The sequence below is a fragment of the Meriones unguiculatus genome, chromosome 11, assembly GCF_030254825.1.
Source record: "Meriones unguiculatus strain TT.TT164.6M chromosome 11, Bangor_MerUng_6.1, whole genome shotgun sequence".
Taxonomy (NCBI): Eukaryota; Metazoa; Chordata; class Mammalia; order Rodentia; family Muridae; genus Meriones; species Meriones unguiculatus.
In genome coordinates, this window is record NC_083359.1 from 51,726,781 (window position 1) to 51,746,568 (window position 19,788).

Consider the following 19,788-nt stretch of genomic DNA (forward strand, 5'->3'; position numbering starts at 1 on the left):
TACATTTATAAATAATAAATAAATCTTGAAAACAAAAAAACAATGGAGAAGCAGAAACCAGCTTTTAAAGAAATTCTGAGTCCCTAGATACTACTGAACCTGCAACCAGTATTGTCTGAGTCTTCCAATTCAGGAGTTACTATGGTTTGATTTTGGGCCATCCTCCATCTTTCCAGCTCATGGTCCCAAATTTATTGTGCTATTTGGAGAGCCTTTAGGAGTAGGGGTTAGTCCTTCCCACTCTACTTCCTCCCTGCTGTGATTTAAGGAGCTCTGCTACACATTCGCACTACCATGGTTTGAACAGATCCACCATGCCTTCCCTCCATGGTAGACAAAGACCCTCAAAGACCATGAGCCAAGATAAATCCTCCCGCTCTTAACTTGTTCCTGTCAGTGTGTCATCAGTGAAGCAGAAGTAATTAACAGCGTTAATCACTTTTTTTTTTCTTAAGCCAGTTTGGGTCAGGTGCAATCAAAAGAGCTTTATACTTCAGCCACTTGCCTAATAAGGCACATATGGCAGGTTTCACTTTTCTTCTCTTTGTTTTCTTTCTCTCTACCTCCTCTCAAGAGGTAGGGAACTCAGAGAGTAGCCTTCCATCCTTACCAGATGAGGGCTAGTAGGGAGTCCCCCAGAACCCCAAATCCAGTCAACTAGGTACAGATTATGAAACTCACCTAGCTGTTCTTCTTCACTGAAGCCCATGATGGACATGGCCTCCAGCGTCTCCTGGAACATCTCATCATCTTGTGCAGCTGGGATGGGCACAAAGCCATTGGATAAAAATGTGTAGCTGTTGAAGCTCTCTAAAAGCAGGTCACCTAAAAGAAAGGAAGGTGAGTGAGCAAGGGGACATACTTCTTTCTACCTTCAGTATGACACAGGGTCCCTGCAATAGTCTGGGCCATCGTCATTTCTCTCCCTTTCTCAAGGTTTGGCAGTTAAAACTCTTCCCATATGTCATCATGTACAGAACCCTACCAGTGCTGGTCTCATATAGTGGTGCAGGTTGTGTACTGTGCCAGGGTCTAAAATCCAGCCTCATCTCCACTGCTCAACCATGGCCCTTAACATGGGTTTGCTTCAACTCAGTGAGGAACAAGGTTAAAGAGTTAGAGCATCTCTTTTTACTTACACACACATACAGAGTGTTTTTGTTGTTTAGAAACAGGTTCTTACTATGTAGCTCAGGCTGGTATTGACTGCCTTCTCACTGCTAGGATCATAGACATACACCAACACATGTGTATTATATTTATACTCAAAATCACATATGCACATACATTAAAAATTTTTATTTTAAAAATAAATCACTACAAAACTAAAAATATAAACATATTTGTAGTTTTATTGTATGTAGTACTGCTTAAAGAGCCTCCCACTTTCCTGGAAAAAGAAGATATAAACATCTAACAAGTCCATGATAAATAAATAAATCACCATCTAAAGCAATAGAAAGTAAGCTAAGACAATAAAAGATTTACATATCCTAAATAGTATATTATGTACTGCCCTGTATATAACAAGATATTGCAGGATATCAAATTTAGGTGTTAACATACTGATTTCCTGCTATAGTACATAAAGACTCAGCTTTCACCCTTCTTTTTCTTCTAACTATTTCTAGTTAAATCAGAAGACAGGCCTTTTATTAGAGGTTAACAAATCTGGCCCACTGGTTGCCTTTGTAAATAAAGTTTTTTTGGAACTAGGCTGCCTCTTTTTCCTTGTGATCTCTCTCACTGTAACAGTAATCAGCTGAAATAGTAATCATACTGTAACAAAAACAGTATGATCTGACCCCTTAGTGAAACAATTTGCCAATCCCTTATTTTATATTATTATGTCTAATAAAACTTGTTTGTGTCAGGCTTGTTGGCACATGCCTGTACCAACCTATAGACTCAGTATCCTAAAGGCCAGGGCAAGGAATCTTGTTAAAGGCCAGTCTGGTCTACAGAATGAGACTGTTGGAGCGAGTGTACTCTGGAGCTAAGCAACCACAACTTGGGAGTTCAGCTATGTCCTCCTGCAAAAGGATCATTCCAGCTGGGCTTGTTGACTGTTTATATCTTCTCATGGAGGGGTGGGGAGGGTCATTAGACCCTCAGCAGAGTTTCTAGCTGCTCCTCATTGCATACAACTATGTAACTCTGTCTTAATTGAATGTGGCCTTGAGGAGAGAGGCCAGGGAAGACTAGTAGAGAGGTGCTCTTCCCCGCCACCCCCCACAGGATCTCATTGTGTAGTCTTAGCTATCCTGGACTTGCTTTGTAGACCAGGCTAGCCTCCAACTCATAGAGATCTGCTTGCTTCTGCCTCCGCCTCCCCAAGTGCTGGGATTACGAATGTGCCCCACTGCACAATCTTGAAAGAGGGACTGTTATTCCAGGGGTGGCCTGTTGGGTGGGGGGAGGAAGAAAAAAGCACTCATACCCCTGAACATGACCCCTTACCTAAGGAAGCCCAATGAAATCATTGCTTCCCCAGAGTGAACTTTGGTGGAATCTTGTATATCTTTGTAGCTGGGAGGTTATGTGAAGGAAATTTAGCAACAGTGTCTCAAGAAAAAAAAAAGTCAATTTTGTAAAAAGTCATTCTCTCTTTCTCTGTATTTATATTGTACACATGTGTTCTCATGTGTATGGAAGTGTGTGTGCACATGTGTGTGTATGTGTGTGAGTGTGACTATACACATGTGTGCAAGTGTATGAGTGTGACTGTGCATATAGAGGCCTGAAGTTGACATCAAGTTTTTCTTAATCACCCCCTTCTCACACACATCTTATTCTTTGAGGCAGGCTCTCTCACCGAGCCCATAGCTCACAAATTCAGCTAGACTAGCTAGACTAAGGATCACCTGTCTCCACTCTGTGAGTGTTGGGATTATAGGCAAGTCACTATGTACTCCCAGCCTTTATATAGGTTCAGCAGATCTGGAACTCAGATCCTCATGCTTATACAAAAAAATGCTTTATCCAGTGTGCCATCTTTATGACTCCACAAAATTACACTTAGCTGCTCTATTTCATTTGAGGCTGTTAATTTTTCATCCTCTCCGTTTACAGGCTTTTCTTTCTCTCTCTTTCTTTCTTTCTTTCTTTCTTTCTTTCTTTCTTTCTTTCTTTCTTTCTCTCTCTCTCTCTCTCTCTCTCTCTCTCTCTCTCTTTCTTTCTTTCTTTCCTTCCTTCCTCCCTCACCCGAGGTTGGATGTACCAAAGGCCAAGGTAACTCAAGCTTCTGAGTTCAGAGAAACACGGGACTAATCACAAGGACTTGGGTCTTTGCCAACTGCACCATTATCCATGATTTGGAGAGATTCCCTGGTCTTTCAACCTCTCAAACTTTCCTTTTTTCCAGCCCTGTCATCAATAATACAAATAAGGCTGGGTGTGGCAGTGCATGCCTGTAATCTCAATACTTCAGAGGCAGAGGCAGGGGGATTGCTATGAGTTTCAGACCAGCCTAGGCTACTTAGTGAGATCCTGACGCAGCAAAGCAAAGCAAAACAATTGGCCCTAGAGTCTCCCCTGTTCCCTGACCTAGCTGCCCCTGGCCCAGCTGTGGGTAAGCTTGCTACAGAGCAAGGAGCAAAATGCAGCCAGAATCCAAAGAAAAGGAGGGTAAACAGCTCTGCAAGACCATTAGGGCTCCAACTGTGAACTGCTTACTCATCCTTTATCCATATATCAGCAGGTGCTCCAGAATGCCGCTTCAAGAACAATGAACTGAAGGGCTGTGAAAAATGCACTGTCATGACTGGGCTGATCACATCCTTTGCATAATTTCCTTTCCTTTCCTTCTTCTCTTTCTCTTCCCCTTCCTCTCTCCTGTCTCCCTCCCTCCCTCCCTCCTCCAGGGTCCCACTATGTAGCCCATGCTGGACTTGACCTTGCTATCCTGCTTCCATCTGTTAAAATAACAGGAGTGCTTTACACCCAGGCCTTTTTGCTACTCTTTTTAACCAGAATAACTAACTGTGGGGCAAACAAAAAAAAAAAAAACAAAAAACAAATACACATGCATACTGTTAGTATTTTGGAACACAACCTGCTCCTGGGTTACCCAGCAACTTATGATGTCATCATGTGTTGCCAGCCAGGTGGCCACCTTAAAGGCCACCTTAAAGACCCCGACACGTGGTCTCTCTCTTACACTCTTACTCTTACTCTCTTACTTTCTCTCTCTCACTCTCTCTGCCCCATTCCCCTTTTTTTTTCTTTCCCCACCGTGTCCTGTTCTCCCACTCCCTCCATACCCACTTAATAAACCTCTGGCATAGAAGATCAGTTGACCAGCCTCATGCTTTTTTTAATAACACATATGTACATACATACATACAAAAAACCTTATGGAAACCAAGTCTGTGTTGTTGCCATCAGTTTTCTAACATAATCCTAACCTTAATTATAGAATTCCACTAACCACTGTATTCACCAATGGATGTTTCCCTTTTCTGGCTATAATTTTGATATTCTTTTAAGTGTTTGATTCCTTAACTGTGAGGCTTCTGTGACACTCTGCCCCCCACTCCCCAAAAAAGCCCCATAGTCTAGACAGAAAACCATTGAAGAGAGCCCTTAAAAATTATGATAGCAATGCCAAAGAGCTATAAAGTAGCTCTTTATAGTTGATGGCTTCTGGTAGGAGCTGAGGGAAGGACTCAGTTTTTTTTTAAGGGGTTTGCCACTGGAAGTTTGACTATGCTCCAAGGGCAACACAAATTAGATTTGGTGTATTTCTTCATTTTTCTTCTTTTTTTTTTTTTTGGTGGGGGAGGGCACAACGGTGGGGGTGGACCTGGGAGGACTGTGATTGGAGTAGATTGTGTGAAATCCCCAAATAATAAATAAAAATATTATGTTGAAAAAAATAATTTTATTCCTGTATGGCCAGAGCAGCTTATTTCTTACCTGAAATATGAAATACATAAAAATAATTTACAGTAGAAGCTGACAAACTTCAAGCATGCTTTATGTTCTTGTAAACATAAAGTTTTATTGAAACAAACCCACCCTGTTAGTTTATGATTTGCTATGGCTGTTTTTGCACAATGGTAGAACTGAGCAGAAGAATCTATGTAGACAGTGGCTATTTGGCTTTTTAAAGAAAAAGTCTGTTTGGCTGGGGTATAAGTCAACTTGCAGGACAGGACTTGCTTGGTATATGCAAAGTCCATCCCCAGAGTCAAAAGAAAGAATGGAGAGAGGGAGGGAAGGAAAGAGGGAGGGAACAAGGGAGATTGTACATGCCAGTGGTCACAAAACTTGGAAGGTGGAGCAGGACAATCAGGAGTTTAAGGTCAGCCTAGGCTATATAGTGAGTTTGAGGCTAGCCTTGGCCACATAAGACCCTGTCTCAAAACAAAACACCACCAAGACTTGTATAATGGAAAGTCTTGAATTTACTACAGCTCTAAATTCCTTCTAGAATCAAAATATAAAAGGCTGGGTTTGAGAGCCCATGCCTAATAAGCTCAGCACTTGAGAGGCTGAGGCAAAGGATTACAAATTCAAGACTATATTGGGATACACAGTAGTTTCTGGGCCACTAGACTACAACATAAAAGCTGATCTCAAAACCAAACCAAAGCCAGCAACTAAATATACTTGAAGGTATTTTTTAAGGCAAGGTCTCACTATGTAACTGTGGCTGGCCTAGAATTTACTATGTAGACCAAGCTGACTTCAAACCCATAAAGGTCTCCTGGTCTCTGCCTCTTGAGTGCTGGAATTAAAGGAATGTGCCACCCTACCCAGCACCTGGCAGGTTGTCAAAACAGGCACCCAGGTTATTGTCATCCTTTAAAGGCACAGACTGTAACTGGACCTGAACAGTTAATGCTCTAATGTGTGACTAATAGCCAGCTACCATATCATAGCTGGTGATGATAACTAAATAAAGGCCACCTTGTGCACCAAAAGAGGTGAGGAATTTTGTACCTGCCTCCCCCAGCACCAGAGCTTTCCCAGTCACTGACCCTTGAACCCATCACAGGGCAGACACTCACTTTTCATCTTTTCCTTGGCTCCAGCGATCAGATAGTAAAAGATGTGGAATGTTCTCTCGTCCCTGGCCTGTCGAATTGCTCGAGATTTTTCCAGAAGATCTGGTTGGGGAGGAGTTAAGGGCTCTGGGGCCAGCTCAGGGATTCAGCTCACAGCTCAGGAAGTCAGCTGCCAAAACCTAACCACTAACCCACCCTGTCAAGCCAGCTTCTGCAAGATCCCTGGAAGGATCCTTGAAAAGTTATAAGGGACCCAAGAGTTGGCAGAGTTTGTCTCTATTTCTGATTTGTGTGCCTGTATAGGGCAACTGATCTCAGATGAACTCCTTAAGGTTTGGCCTTGGGTAAGACTCAGCAAAGTGAAGGTGATAAAGGCCACATGACAGATGGTGCCAATCTGGCCTTGACTTTATCCCAGCACAGTGCTATAAAAATGAAGCAAATTAATTTTATTTGTTATTCAGACATCTCCTGACATCATCTCTGTCTAACGCACAAAGCCCAGAGAGGTTGAGTAACCAGGCCCAGGGAGAGAGAGATCAATCAAGAATCCAATACAGGCGTTGAAGGTTTACATGTAACCCTATCACACAGTAGTACCACACAGTAGCACAAGAAGGATTATTCCAGAAGGAACTCAAGAGCCTGCATAGAGGGAGGGAGTTCTGTGTTTTTCCTGGGCTCCTCACCCTTATGAGGCCCCAACTCAGCAAAGGATACATGTTTCAATGTTGGCACCCACAATGTAACCAGTGACATCGAAGTTGATGCGAATGAACTTGCCCTGCCAAGAGGAGAACAAGTTGATGTGCAGCCAGGCTCAGCATAGACTCCATACCACAGGGAAGTGTCAGGGGGGCCAGTGAGGGTAGAAGAACAATCAGAATGTCAGTTCTGCTGGGCCACAGCACCTAGCTGGGACCTCGAGGCCTGCCAAACCTATGCAGGGAGCACCACTTGTCTCAAGAAACAACTAAGTCCTCATGGCTGCCCTCAAGGGGTCGGGAAACTGTGGCTGACATATGTTAAGTGGCATGGCATGACATTGCTTTTCAGAGGTGCTGTCTGTCACAAGTTTTTCACATCAAGTGGTCTAGGCTGCTTTGGCCTAAGCAATTGAGTGGCTGAAATGCTTTTTGTGCATGTGTGTGGTGGTGGCAGAGGTGGGGTGGGTAGGGGTTGGATGAACATGTCAGGGGACAACTTCATGTATTATTTCTCAGGCACTATCCATCTTGTTTGTTTAGACAGTCTCTTGCCAGCTTGGAACTCTCCAAGCAGGCTAGGCTGGCCACTCAGCTGACCCTAGGGATTCTTCTGTTTCTGATTCCCCAGTGTTGTGACTACAAGCACATGCCACCATATCCTGCTTTTTATGAGTTCAGGTCCTTGTGTTTGCAGGGCAAGCACTTTACTAAATGAGCTATCTGAGCTCCTGCTAATGCTGTAAATGGAAGCCCTGGCCTCACATATGCTAAGCAAGAGCTCAACACTGAGCTACTCTGCTTCAGGCTCTACACTTGTATTACAAATAAGTCAGGGTCTTGCTATGTAGCTCAGATTGGCCTTGAATTCACAATTATCTTGCCTGAGCCTCCCGAGTGCTGGGATTACAGGTATGCACCATGCCTAGATCTGAATGGTTTTGTTTCTTGTTCATATTAGAGGGAGGACATCAAGATGCTTTATATGTATCTGAGATATGCTGTGAGAGATAGGGGCCCTTGCATGAGTAGCTGTGATGGAAATAGGCCTTGTGGCACTCAGGCCAGCACAAGTGATGCCCAGAAGGAACTTTTGCATTGTCAGGAAAACGCATATCTGGGGACCTTTATTTTTTTGTGATTAATTTTGTTTTCAATTATGTGTGTGTCTATGTGTGAAGTCTTTGTGGGTGCCCATGGGGGCTTGAAGAAGACATTGGATTCCCTGGAGCTGTAGTTACTGGCAGTTGTGAGCTGCCATGTGGGTTCTGGGAACTGAACTCTAAACTTCTGCAAGAGCATCAAGTGCTCTTAACCACTGAGCCTTTTCTAAATCTCCCTTCAGGGACCATTCCATAGACCCTGTCCCAGAGAGGTACAGGTCTGAAACAGCGTTGTTTCTTACTCTGTTCAACAGGCACTCTTTCCTCTGTTTTCCTCACTAAGTAGATTGCCTGATGCAGGCCTCTTTGTACATTAAGACAATTCTGGTCTGTTGTGGTTTCTACCACACTTCCTCTGCATCCTCCAACCCATTAGTCATAAGCAAGAAAGGAGACAACCTTGGAACCTTGGAAAATGTACACGGGACAGTGGCACCTCCCGCCTAACTGACTGCTGGTCCCCAAAGCAGGTCTCCTTCTTGTGTTTTGGAGCCAAATCAGGATTAGTCACTGTGATTCTTGGTGCCTAGGTCAGCACCAGCTATATAATTTGTACTTAATAAAAACAAACTCAACAAATGACAAAATAGGGGAATGGTCTATGTAAAAGTGTTCACCAGAATGACTGTATGCAGTAGGTAGCTCTGTAGTAGTCAGTATTTGGAAGAGGACAGATGTATGTATTATAGAGTAGGCACTTAATTCATATATGTTGAATGAATGAATGAGTATTGAATGTGTCTGATATGTAGTAGGTGCTCATAAATCTTAATTAGATAAACCACAAATGTGAAATGCCTAACTGAGAATGGATGCACAGTGATTATTGAGTGAGGACAGGAGCCCTTGAGACAGAAGGACAGGGAACAAATGTGGTTGTCCTTCACTCTCTCTAGTCCTTTAGTCACAGGCCTCCTCAATCTGTGTTCTTGGGGGATATGTGACATTGGGATGCCCACATCAGTCCCAAAAAAGCCTATATGGCTCTGTTACTTACAAAGCGAGAAGAGTTGTCGTTCTTGACAGTTTTTGCATTGCCGAAAGCCTCCAGGATTGGGTTCGCCTGTAGAAGCTGCTTTTCCAGCTCCCCCTAAAATTCATTCATATCTAGTTATGGTGGAACACAGTCTAAGGCCTGATACAAAACTCTGTCCTTTAGCCACAGGCTCTGTCCTGTCCTCAGACGCTCCTAGACCCCAACATTCACATCCAGACGTAAATCTATTCAGAAGGCTTTCTGACAGAGAAGACATCTGCTCTTTAGAAAGACTGTTTCCCAGAGCAAAGGTCATTACATCACACAATGCTGGAATGCCCCTAAGAGTATGCAGTGTACAACATGCTGTCCATGCCTGATACCACAGTTCAGGTATGATAAGCTGCCTCTTCGAGCTAAGCCATTACAACCTTCCCAACTGCTTAAGTGTAATTGTTTAAAAGTTGCAGCATTTCACTGGGCAGGTCTAGACTTCTGATGATTTCATTTCTATGAAAGAAATTTTGGGAGGCTCTAAACCCATCAGAAATCCTTTTAAGCAGCTACAGAATGAAGCCTCGAAACTACCAGAGCTCTGTCTTGCAGATTAAATACAGCTGAGACTGCATGCAGCCTGTAAGACTCCTGTATGCAAATGCAATCATGTGATTAATGGTGGCAAGGAAAAGGGCCAACAAAGTAAGCTATGCCAGGAAAACAAAGAGATGCCAAGCCATAGAATGCAGCAGCTGCTGCTGGCCTGGACATCCCCCTGCAATGCAGCTTGCAAATTAAGATACAGGGCCTTGCCTCCATGGAAGCCCAGGCCCAAGTGGACCTGGCCCACTGGAGAAATTGGCAAGAAGAGTCATCCACTTTCCCTGGCTAGTAGGAACAAACTCAAGAGTAATTGCATATACCTGTGCAGACTTGTGATCCAAAGCTCTCCACCCCCTTCTGGAAAGGGGCTTCTAGCAGGCACATTAAAAGGTCTTTTGAGGAGAGCTTTGAACATAGAAACCTCCTCTGTTGCTTGATAAGACTGTGGCCCAGAGCCGTTAAGTGACCGGGCAAAGATTACATAGCCTATGTTAAATAACATCCTGTTCCTTGTATGAGACTAAGTACTGTGGCCCACCATCTTCCTATAACAGGCTAGGTGACATGGAACACTTTGGGGGGGTATCTTCTAGGCTGGGACCCATGTGCCACAAGCTCTGCATAGGAGTCCAGCTGACATACACAAAGGTCCATGCGGGGACAGGTTGTGTGTGGCATAGGTGGGGCCTTGTCAAGCCACCAAAGCTAGTGCATCACAAACCCAAGAACGTCTCCAATGTCTTCGGTGAGGCAACTGGCATGCAGAGGAGTCACACATGACACACACATGCACAAAGACACACAGGTGCAGGGGACAGAGCTGGGGCAGAAAGGCAGGGAAGGGTAGCTTTGCCTTGGCTGGGTTTCCTATTGACCAAGCCAGGGCCACCCTGGAGCCTGATGGTCCTAAGATGCTCAACACATGTGATGGGTCCTTCCAGTGTGTTTGGAGACTGATGGTGGGCTCATTGTGGGAAGGGATGAAGGAGTTTATTCTGAACTGGGGCAATCCATCCAGGCTGGAGTGCAATGTTGAGGATTCTGGCAGAAGGCCCTTGGACCACTAACATGCCCCACTCTGTACTCTGGCATTACTCCAACCCCAAACCCCACCCATGCACGCCATGATATTTTTGTGCCTCTATTGGCCTGGGGCCAAGAACTCAGGAGTCTGCCCTGTTCCCGAATCCACTAGGGGCCCGTGGGTGCAACAGATACATGCAGGTCTTAATCCACTCGGTGCCTCCCATCACACCAGGAAAACTCTGTTACTCACGTAGGCAAAAGATGGGCCTTGCTGCAGTGGGACAGCACGGTATGAAACAGAGGTCAGTGCTTTCGCCTTCACATCCAAGGCCCACCCCATAGTGGGAGCCCTGGGCTGGGCTCCTCCTCACTGTCATGGTTACCAGCTCTAGTCCACTATGATAAGCTCCTACCCTTGTACTCTGCTGCTCTTTCAAGCCTCTCCTTTCTTCCTCTCCTCCCTCCCTCCCTTGATCCCTTCCTTCCTTTTGAGACCATATAGCAAGACTAGCTTTGAACTCATGATCTTCCTGCCTCAGTTCCTGAGTGCTGGGATCACAACTGGCCATTCCTTTCTTAGATACCCACACATCTCATGGTTCCTAATTGTTGGAGTCTTGGTGGATGTCTTCCTCACTCCTTTTTTTTCCCTCTCTCCCTCCCTTCCTCCCTTTCTCCTTTCTTCCTTCCCACCATTCTTTCCTTCCTCCCTACCTCTCTACCTCCCTGTCTTCCTCCCTCCCTTTTTTGACTGAATCCTAGGCTGGTCTCAGACTTATTAGATAGCTGAAGATGAACTTGAATTTCGGATTCTCCTGCCTTCACTTCCCAAGTGTTTGATTACAGGCGTGCACTATCATATCCAGTTTATGGAGTGCTGGGGATGAGCCCAGGGCTTTGTGCCCAATAGGCACACATTCTACCAAGTAAGCCCCAGCCATCACACTGGCCTCTGATCTGGTAGGGGAAGAAATGTGTCTGCATATTCAGGGAGAGTGTCCATCTCTCACAAAACTGAATCATCATAACTACTAGGTCTTGTTTTCACTATATAGAAAAAGGCGAGGTAGGGGAGAAGCAGGATTCTCTCTGCCATACTTAAGCCCGTGGTCCCTATATATAACCCTAACAGGCTAGTCTGCTTTTGGGCTTGTTTAAGGGGAAAAGGTTCCCAGGCTATAACCAGTACCCAGCCCAAGTCCCTGATCGCTCCAGGCTCACTGGTTACTGTGCCAGTCTGCTACCCCTAAGGACAGAAAGCAAAGTGCAGGGTGGAAGAAGCTTTTCTCATCATCTTGTTCTCAGCAACCATATAGAGGAACTGAAAGGACCCAGGGTCCCAGAGGGAACAGATGAGGAAGAAAGGAAGGAAAGCAAGAAAAGGTTCTAAAAACTTTCTCTACTTTTCCTTATAAACCCTCCTCCCACTGGGACAGTATGGGACATGTGGGGCTTTTAAAAAATTCTTTGTTTGTACTAGCAGAGCCATCAATATAAGTGCCTCTCCTTGTAGGACCTCATTTTGTGGTGTCTGGCTCATAGCAAGAGGGTCTGTCAATAGTGGACCAGGGACCCATGTGAGTGACCTCAGCATCCTTGTCCCCTGGGAGTGGGACATGGTGTCATTCCAGCTTGAGACTGTCCTATCCCTAGGAACATATGACAGTATATGGGGCATATTTGCTGGCTCCAAATATGCTGCAGTATATAGGGACAGAGGCCAGGGGCCAGGAGTTTTAGAGTTCATAGGCATCCCCACAACAAGAAATGTGATCACAGTGATAACAAGGCCACTGCTAAGAAATGTTCATGTCAGATCTCAGTAGAGAAGGCTTAGTCCTCAGACTCTGTGACCATATATCCATGCTAGGGAGAGGAAGTCCTCAGAGCCAGCCAGTTCTACCCAGGGGACCAACCAACCCTAAGAGCACAGGCTGAGTTCTCACTGGGGTGTTCTGTTCACTCCTGAGTCTGCCAAGGCCTGAGTGGCCTTGGTGACAGTGCTTGTTACTTACCGTGATACTGCTGTCTTTCTTGCCCTTGTGGGAGGATGCTACAACAGCCAGATATTGGATGACTTTCTTTGTGTTCTCTGTCTTTCCAGCTCCAGACTCACCTCTGAAAGACATGAATATGGTGACCCTACAAGCCAGGCAGCACCTTCATGGTCATCATTGTTACTCCCAGGGTGAGGAAACTGATGCTCCTCTTGGAAGGCACATTAACTGTGTGCAGGTACACAAGGCCAGTGGTCAGCCTCAGGTGTTATGCACCTTTAAAAAATTAAAAAAGAAACAAAAACAAAAATCTCTCTCTGGCTGGAACTCATCAATTAGGCTAGGCTGGCTGGGTGGTAAACCCCAAGGATCTGCCTGTCTGTTTCCCCATTGCTGAGATTACAAGCTCATTACTCTGCCCAATTTTTCTTTTTTAACATGGGTCCTGGAGATCTGAACTCAGGTCCTTATGCTTGCACAGCAAACACCTTACTCACTGAGACATCTTTCCAGCTTTGACCTTGGGTTTTTTACTCCAGCAAATGAACCCAAGTAGACACAGGCCCACAAGCCAGTGTACACCTCTAGAAATAGTGCAAGGAAGAACCCAGAAGAGAAGAGGAGAACCTGAGTTTTGCTATAAACGTTCAAATTCCAGTTTATTTGGCATTGTCTGTTGAGAGACATTGCCAGCAAATTGGACCCAAAAGATACAAGAAAGAGGCTCCAAGGAAGAATGTGTACCTTTCAGATAAACAGAGCCTAAGGATAAACCCTAGAAAAAACAATGTCTTATCCCATGAGTCCCTGAGCAGAAGCAAGCCCCTCCATTCTCGGCAGAATTTGTTGAATATTAGGCAGCTCGCTGATAATCTCAGGCAAGTACCAAAAGGTTTCCTTGGTTGGAATAATTTATGTTAAAGTGGGTCTAGCTGATAGCTTCCCACTGGTGGGGTACTGTTGGCCTACTGAGAAGACTTTCTAGAGCATGTTGTCTTGAGCCACCAGAGCTCCCTCAGAAAGGCTTCTCCACTCATAAGCTCCAGTACCACCTCTGATTCTCCATGTCTGCTGAGAAGAAAGGGACTCTCCTAACTTTCCTTCCACATTGTCTTCCACACAGATTTTTTGTTGTTGTTGTTGCTTATTTTTCTGTTCTTTGCTTGAATGTTTTCATTTACTTCATATTTTATGATATGAGATTTTTTTTTAAGTCTGGAAAAAAAAATTCAGCCATGTAAAGGTCAGCTTGGGGTTCTTTGGCCTGAGCCAGTGACCTGGCTGAGCAGAGCTCTGCTCTCCTTTCTAAATAGAAAAAAGTGATTAACTTTCTCTGCCAAGCATGTCTCAGTGACTTCTCAGGCTAGAGAAAAGAGAAAAGAAAGAGCCCCCACTTGATCTGAGTACCTGGCCTGGTCCCAAAGTGTTCACTGTCCAGAAACAAAGCTTCCTGTTGTTCCCTAAACCCATCACAGTTTGAGAACTGTTCCTCATAGGCAATGTGTCTGAACATAGTCCCTAACTGGCGTTACTATGTGGGGAGGCAAGGCCTGAGGAAGCAGGTCATTGGAGACCTGCCTTTGAGAATTATCACCCGGCAGCTTCCAGCTCAAGCCTTCTACTTCAATGGCATCAGGTGAGAAATGATGGTGCAGGTTCCCACTGCCAGGGACTAATCCACCGAAGCTGCTATGACGGACTGCACGGTCACAGTGGTGTGAGGTGCCTGGTAGTGCCTCTTTCCCCAAAGGATGCAATTATTGATTTTTCTAAACTTTGGAAAAGAGAATTGACATTTGTGGGTAGGTGGATGGGGTAGTAATTATCTTGCATGCTCAGTCTCTTTTATCTCCTCTCAGCACCACCACCTTTACTTTTGGAGGCAGGAATCATGGCCTCTGTGTTATTACGGAAAAGTCATCTAGCCCAGAATGGGTAAGCAACCTGTTCTAGATCACACAGCAAGGCAAGGGCACATTAAGTCTGGTCCTTGATTTCAATGCCACCCACACTCTCCCTGTTCTACCACACAGGCTCTGTTCTCTAATAATATTAATTGTTGACAGGATCTAGACTCACCTAGGACACAATTATCTGGACAAGCCAGTAAGGAAGTTTCTAGATTGGGCTCAATAAGGTGGGAAGAAGACTCACACTGAATGTGGTTGGGGTCCTGGGTGGCATGAAAAGAAGTGAGCCAATCAGTAGCATTCACCTATCTGCTTCCTGACCTTGGGTACAGTGTGAACAGCTGCCTCACACTCTATGCTGTCCCCCTCACTGACAATGCCTCACACTGGGAGTCACAGAAGACTCTTGCTTCTAGTCTCAGAAGACCCTTGCTTCCGTGAGTTGCTTGTGGGTTATTTTTGCTGGGTATTTTGTCACAGGAGTACAGAAAGGAACTGACACTCTAGTGCCAGACAAAGGGCAGGCAGGGCCTTAGGGTTTATCAAGCACTTGCTCTGCCACTTGTACCAGGCCTTCTGTTCCTTTCATCTCCCTAAATATCTAATGGAGGAACTTTATGATTATTCTTATCACCTTCTTAGAGAAACTGAGGCTTAGAGACATTGAAGTAAACTGCTCCAATTCCAGGTACTCCCACAGACAGAAAATGGAGGAGGCATGAAATTTTAACTTTGGTCCAAATAATAAGACAACCTATATTCTTCTACCTCCTGATAAATGAGAGAGAGACATCTCAGCTTTGGACTCTGAAACTGAAAGCAAGGATCAAAGAACAAAGCCCCTCACTTGTACACCATAGTATAAATTACTTCAGTTGAGCTAATGTCAAAATAGTGGATAGATTTCCCTTTCAACAGAAGGAGATGGATACTGGTCAGGGACAGGAGGGAAAACTCTGAGTTCTGAACACAGACTTTGCGATTGGCACATCAGTGTCCGACCCTAGGCCTACTTCCTACCATTTCACCCTTTCCTATCTGGGCTTTGGTCTTTGCTCCTGACAAAAGTGGGGACATCAACAGCCACACACTCTAGGAACCCTTTTCTCTCCTGTGGTCCTCTAGGCACAACTATTTCCAAGTTTCCTGATAAAAATAATTTGTCTTAGGCAGCCTTTCGAACAAATACACTCAAGGCATCTGAAGTTGGCAGGTTCTAGGATGCTCCAGAGACACGCCTATCTCTACTTTTCTGACCCTGGAACTCCAGGTGACAGTGCTGTCCCTATTCAAATACCTGCCATGATCCGAGGAACTTGCACCAGATTCCTAGTTCTGTTTTAGCTAAACAAGACCCCTGGGCTTGTCATGACCCCATAGCTGTGTTCATTTCCTTGGCATGTGTGACCTGCACAGTCTCATGGAGATAACTCTGAGAAGACCCCTGTACTGATGGAAAATTCTGAAAATTCTTAATGACATCTTGTTGTATAACTGTATATTCTCATTTATATAATTTAAATACTATTGGGTAGTCCTACCTCTCTGAGTTGAACACCATTAAAAGCTTATTACAGCCCATTGCTGGCCTCAAAAAGAAGCCAATTGGCTGTATGCTCCTAGCTCCTTCTAAGTTGCACCCTACTGTAAGCTGGCTGTACCCTCTGGTATTGGTGTCCAACTCCTACACATCCTGCAAAGTCTAGTTAGGCACCATGCATTTTGAATATTATCTGTGGCTCAAGGTGTTCATTCCCTATAGTCCTCATTAGCTTAATGGCACAGGGAGCTCCTGGGTCAGACAGCCCGAGTTCAAGTACCTGCTCCACCAGTCACCTACATGGCCTATAGTAAGTCACTTAATCTCCTCTGCTTCCTTACCTACAAAATGGGTATATGTCAAATATTCCACATGACCACTGTGAGGGTCATACAAGAGAACATGACACTCAGAATGGCGACTGGACATAATCATAGACACTTTTCCTCTCACAGCTACTTCTACTTTTACACTTGTATGTTCTGTCAGTACCATAATCTCCACCATCGGTCCTTGCACTAACCCATAAGCCCCACCATATTTCCCCCTGTTTAGGTGTGGAGTAGGCAAGCCACTTCTGTGCTGGACAGCAAGCATTTCAGGATTTGTGGGTGTCCTGGTTGGTTTCTGTCAATTTGACAGACATGTCCAGGAAGGAAGGACTCTTTTTTTTTTTTTTAGGACTTCTTTATTTATTTATTTAGGATGTATACAATGTTCTGTCTGTATGTATACCTATATGGCAGAAGAAGCACCAGATCGCACTACAGATGGTTGTGAACCACCATGTGGTTGCTGGGAATTGAACTCAGGATCTCTGGATAACAGCTAGTGCTTTTAACCTCTGAGCCAGCTCTCTAGTCCCAGAAAAAGGACTCTTAATTAGGAAAAATGCCTGCTCAAGATTTGCCTTAAGTAGTAATTTATGTAGAAGGGCCTAGCCCATTGCAGGTGGCTCCAAACCTGGACAGGTGGTCCTGGATTACAAGGAAGCAAGCTGAGCAGGCCATGTGCTAATCTATGGTCTCTGCCTGCTTCAGTCTCTGTCTTGGGTTCCTGCCCTAATTTTCTTGGATGATAGACTATGGTGTGGCCTGTGATATAAACTAAACAAGCCTCTTTTCCCCCACATTGCTTTTGGTTATGGTGTTTTATCACAGCAATAAAAAGCAAATTGGGATAGTAGGCCATGTGTCCTCATGCCTACTTGGCATGGCCACCTTAGTGTGAAAGCAGCTGTGTAAACAAGTGAGTTGCAGATGTGTTTCAATAAAACTCTGTTTTAAAAATACAGGGCCTCTGGGCTCCCTGGTTGGACATGTTCATTGCTCTAATAATATAAGCTTCCTACTTCCCAATCCCTCAGAGGATCCCTAGTCCTGAAACCTTCCTCTGTTGTTAGTCTCTTATTCCGTCTGTCTGTCTGTCTCTCCCCCCTCTCTCTCCATATGTGTGTGGTTACACACACACACACACACACACACACACACACTTACACAAATAAATGTAAAAAACAAATAAAGGAAGTGAAAAACCTCCCCCTCCCTCCAACTACCATGATGTTCTGCCCAAAGTACTTGGGGTTGAATAACTATGAACCAAACCCTCCAAAACCATGAGCACAACATCAATACATCTTCTCTGTTTCCAGTTAGTTATGACAGACATTGTGTTCCAGTGTTGGTGAGCTGACTCAGCAGGTAAAGGCATCCACTGTCAATCCTGGTGACTTGCGTTTGATCTCCAGGACCTACATGGTTGGAGAGAAATGACTGCTGCAAATTGTTCTCTAAACCTCAATGTGTACCATAGCACTTGTGTACCCACACACACATATGCACAATAAATTTTTTAAAAATTAAAAATAGAATGGTACCATCATCCTTAAGCATTCAAGTGTGCTGTATCCTGTGCTAGGGGCAGAGCTGAGCAACTGTGAACACATCCCAGATCTCTTTGGCTTCAATAGACAACAAAGGGAGAACAGTCTCACTTACGTGCACAGAATGGACTGGTCCTCACGATCTGCAAACAGAGAGAAAACAGACTGTAAATTAGACTGAACCCTATATCTAAGGGTCTGGATCTGGCCCAAGCCAGGCTCTATTCTCAAGCTCTCACATGCTGACCAGACTAGAGGTCCAGCCAGCTATACCGGATGCCCAGGACACAGGAGGCCAAAGTGAAACCACAGAACAATGACACTCCCCTAGCTGGCCTCTGAAAAAGGCCTGATGCACTGGGGGTGGAGGTGGTATGCAGACCTCCAGTTTCACCATCTCTAGAGTACTCCCAGAGCCTCATCTGATTAGGTTATAGCCTGGGAATGCTCTGGATGCAGGCTTACCAGGTATGCTTGGAGCTATAGGTCTCTGCTCTGAGGTCTGGGCTAAGTATTTTAGCTTTGTGTCAGCTCCATCAGCTGAGATGGGTTGTAGTGAACAGCCCTGGTTGTGAACACCAGTGCATATTTACGCAGGGTTTGTTTGTTTGATTTTAGATCTGCTCCTATGTCACTCCTGTCATCTTAAAAAGCTGTGCTGGCTATTTCTATGTCAACTTGACCCAAACTAGAGCCATCTGAAAGGAGGGAGCCTCAACTGAGAAAATTCCTCCATAAAATCCGGCTGTAAGACATTTTTTTAAAAAATTAATAATTGGTATTGGAGGGCCCAGTTCATTGTGGGTGGTGCCATCCCTAGGCTGGTGGTCTTAGGTTCTATAAGCAAGCAGGCTGAGCAAGCCGTGGAGAGAAGCTAGTAAGCAGCACTCCTCCATGGTCTCTGCATCAGCTCCTGATAGGAATTTCTGCCCTGACTTTCTTTAGTGACATGGAAGTATACATAAATAAATCCTTTCCTCCCCAAGTCCTTTTGGTTATGAGGTTTTCTTACAGCAATAGTCACCCTAACGGAGACAGAAGCCTTGTAGTGGTTCCTTTTATTCCCAGGGAGGTATAAGAATATGCTTAGCTGACTGGATCTTCTGACTGAGAATTTGCACTTGGTCAGGGCTAATGTGGCACAGAGGCCTCCCTTGCTTTACTCCAAGCCCTTGGTTTCTGTCACTCTGACTCCTCCAACCTATGCCAGGGTTTCCACACATCTGTAAGCTCTTAGGTAGGGTCTTTCTCTCTGGAAGGTAACAGGTTAGTGCCTGATGACACCAGAGATACCCCATCCTCTGATACAGTGGACATCATTCAATCAAAGATCAAACAGGCATAATTAACAGCTTTCTACTCAGAAACTGCCCCAGAAGGACATGGGAACAGTGACCATTATTCCAACCACCAGACAAGAACAGAGACACCAGAATGCCACATCTGATGGGCAATGCCAGAAGTAGCACCTCTCTCATCTAGTCCTTGCTTCATGGCCCTCAGCCTCACTTCACCACAGAGCCCATGGTCTGTAAGAAACTGTACCTCCAGTGCCCAGCAGATGTTTGAATACTCTGTTATTTGTTTTGAGTGGATCAGAGGAGAGATGGACTGACAGACAAATCAGAGGACACATGGGAAGATAGATACATGGATAATGCAAGCAGGAAATCAGAAATTCAAGATCATCCTTGGCTACACAGTGTGTACTAGGCCAGCCAGGGCTACACAGGGAAACTCTATCTTAAAGAAAGAAAAGGGGAGAGATAGGGAAAAAAAAGAAAGAGAAAACAGAAAGGGAGGAAAGAGAAAGAAAGGGAGAGAAGAAAGGAGGAAAAGAAAAGAAAAGGAAGGAAGGAAGAAAAAAGAAAAGATGCCCAATACACACTAACTGATTGAGGTGAGGGCTGGAGGGACCAGTGCCCTGTGACTAGATCCCAGGCAGCAAGGATGTCTCTGAAGCCTGATTCCCTGATAGG

General features: G+C 44.9%; 1 protein-coding gene across 2 annotated transcripts in view; it reads right to left on the reverse strand.

Annotated features, from left to right (window-relative positions):
• Myh11 (myosin heavy chain 11) overlaps positions 1–19,788 on the reverse strand; it is a 115,673-nt gene that overhangs the window by 47,417 nt on the left and 48,468 nt on the right. For both annotated transcript variants that reach the window (XM_021657551.2, XM_021657553.2), the window contains 7 exons: positions 17,925–17,952; positions 12,496–12,598; positions 10,731–10,751; positions 8,876–8,968; positions 6,732–6,795; positions 6,015–6,113; positions 682–825 (listed from right to left, as the gene is read on the reverse strand). In XM_021657551.2, coding sequence (XP_021513226.1) covers positions 682–825; positions 6,015–6,113; positions 6,732–6,795; positions 8,876–8,968; positions 10,731–10,751; positions 12,496–12,598; positions 17,925–17,952 — 552 coding nt within the window. The remainder of the gene's footprint in view (positions 1–681; positions 826–6,014; positions 6,114–6,731; positions 6,796–8,875; positions 8,969–10,730; positions 10,752–12,495; positions 12,599–17,924; positions 17,953–19,788) is intronic.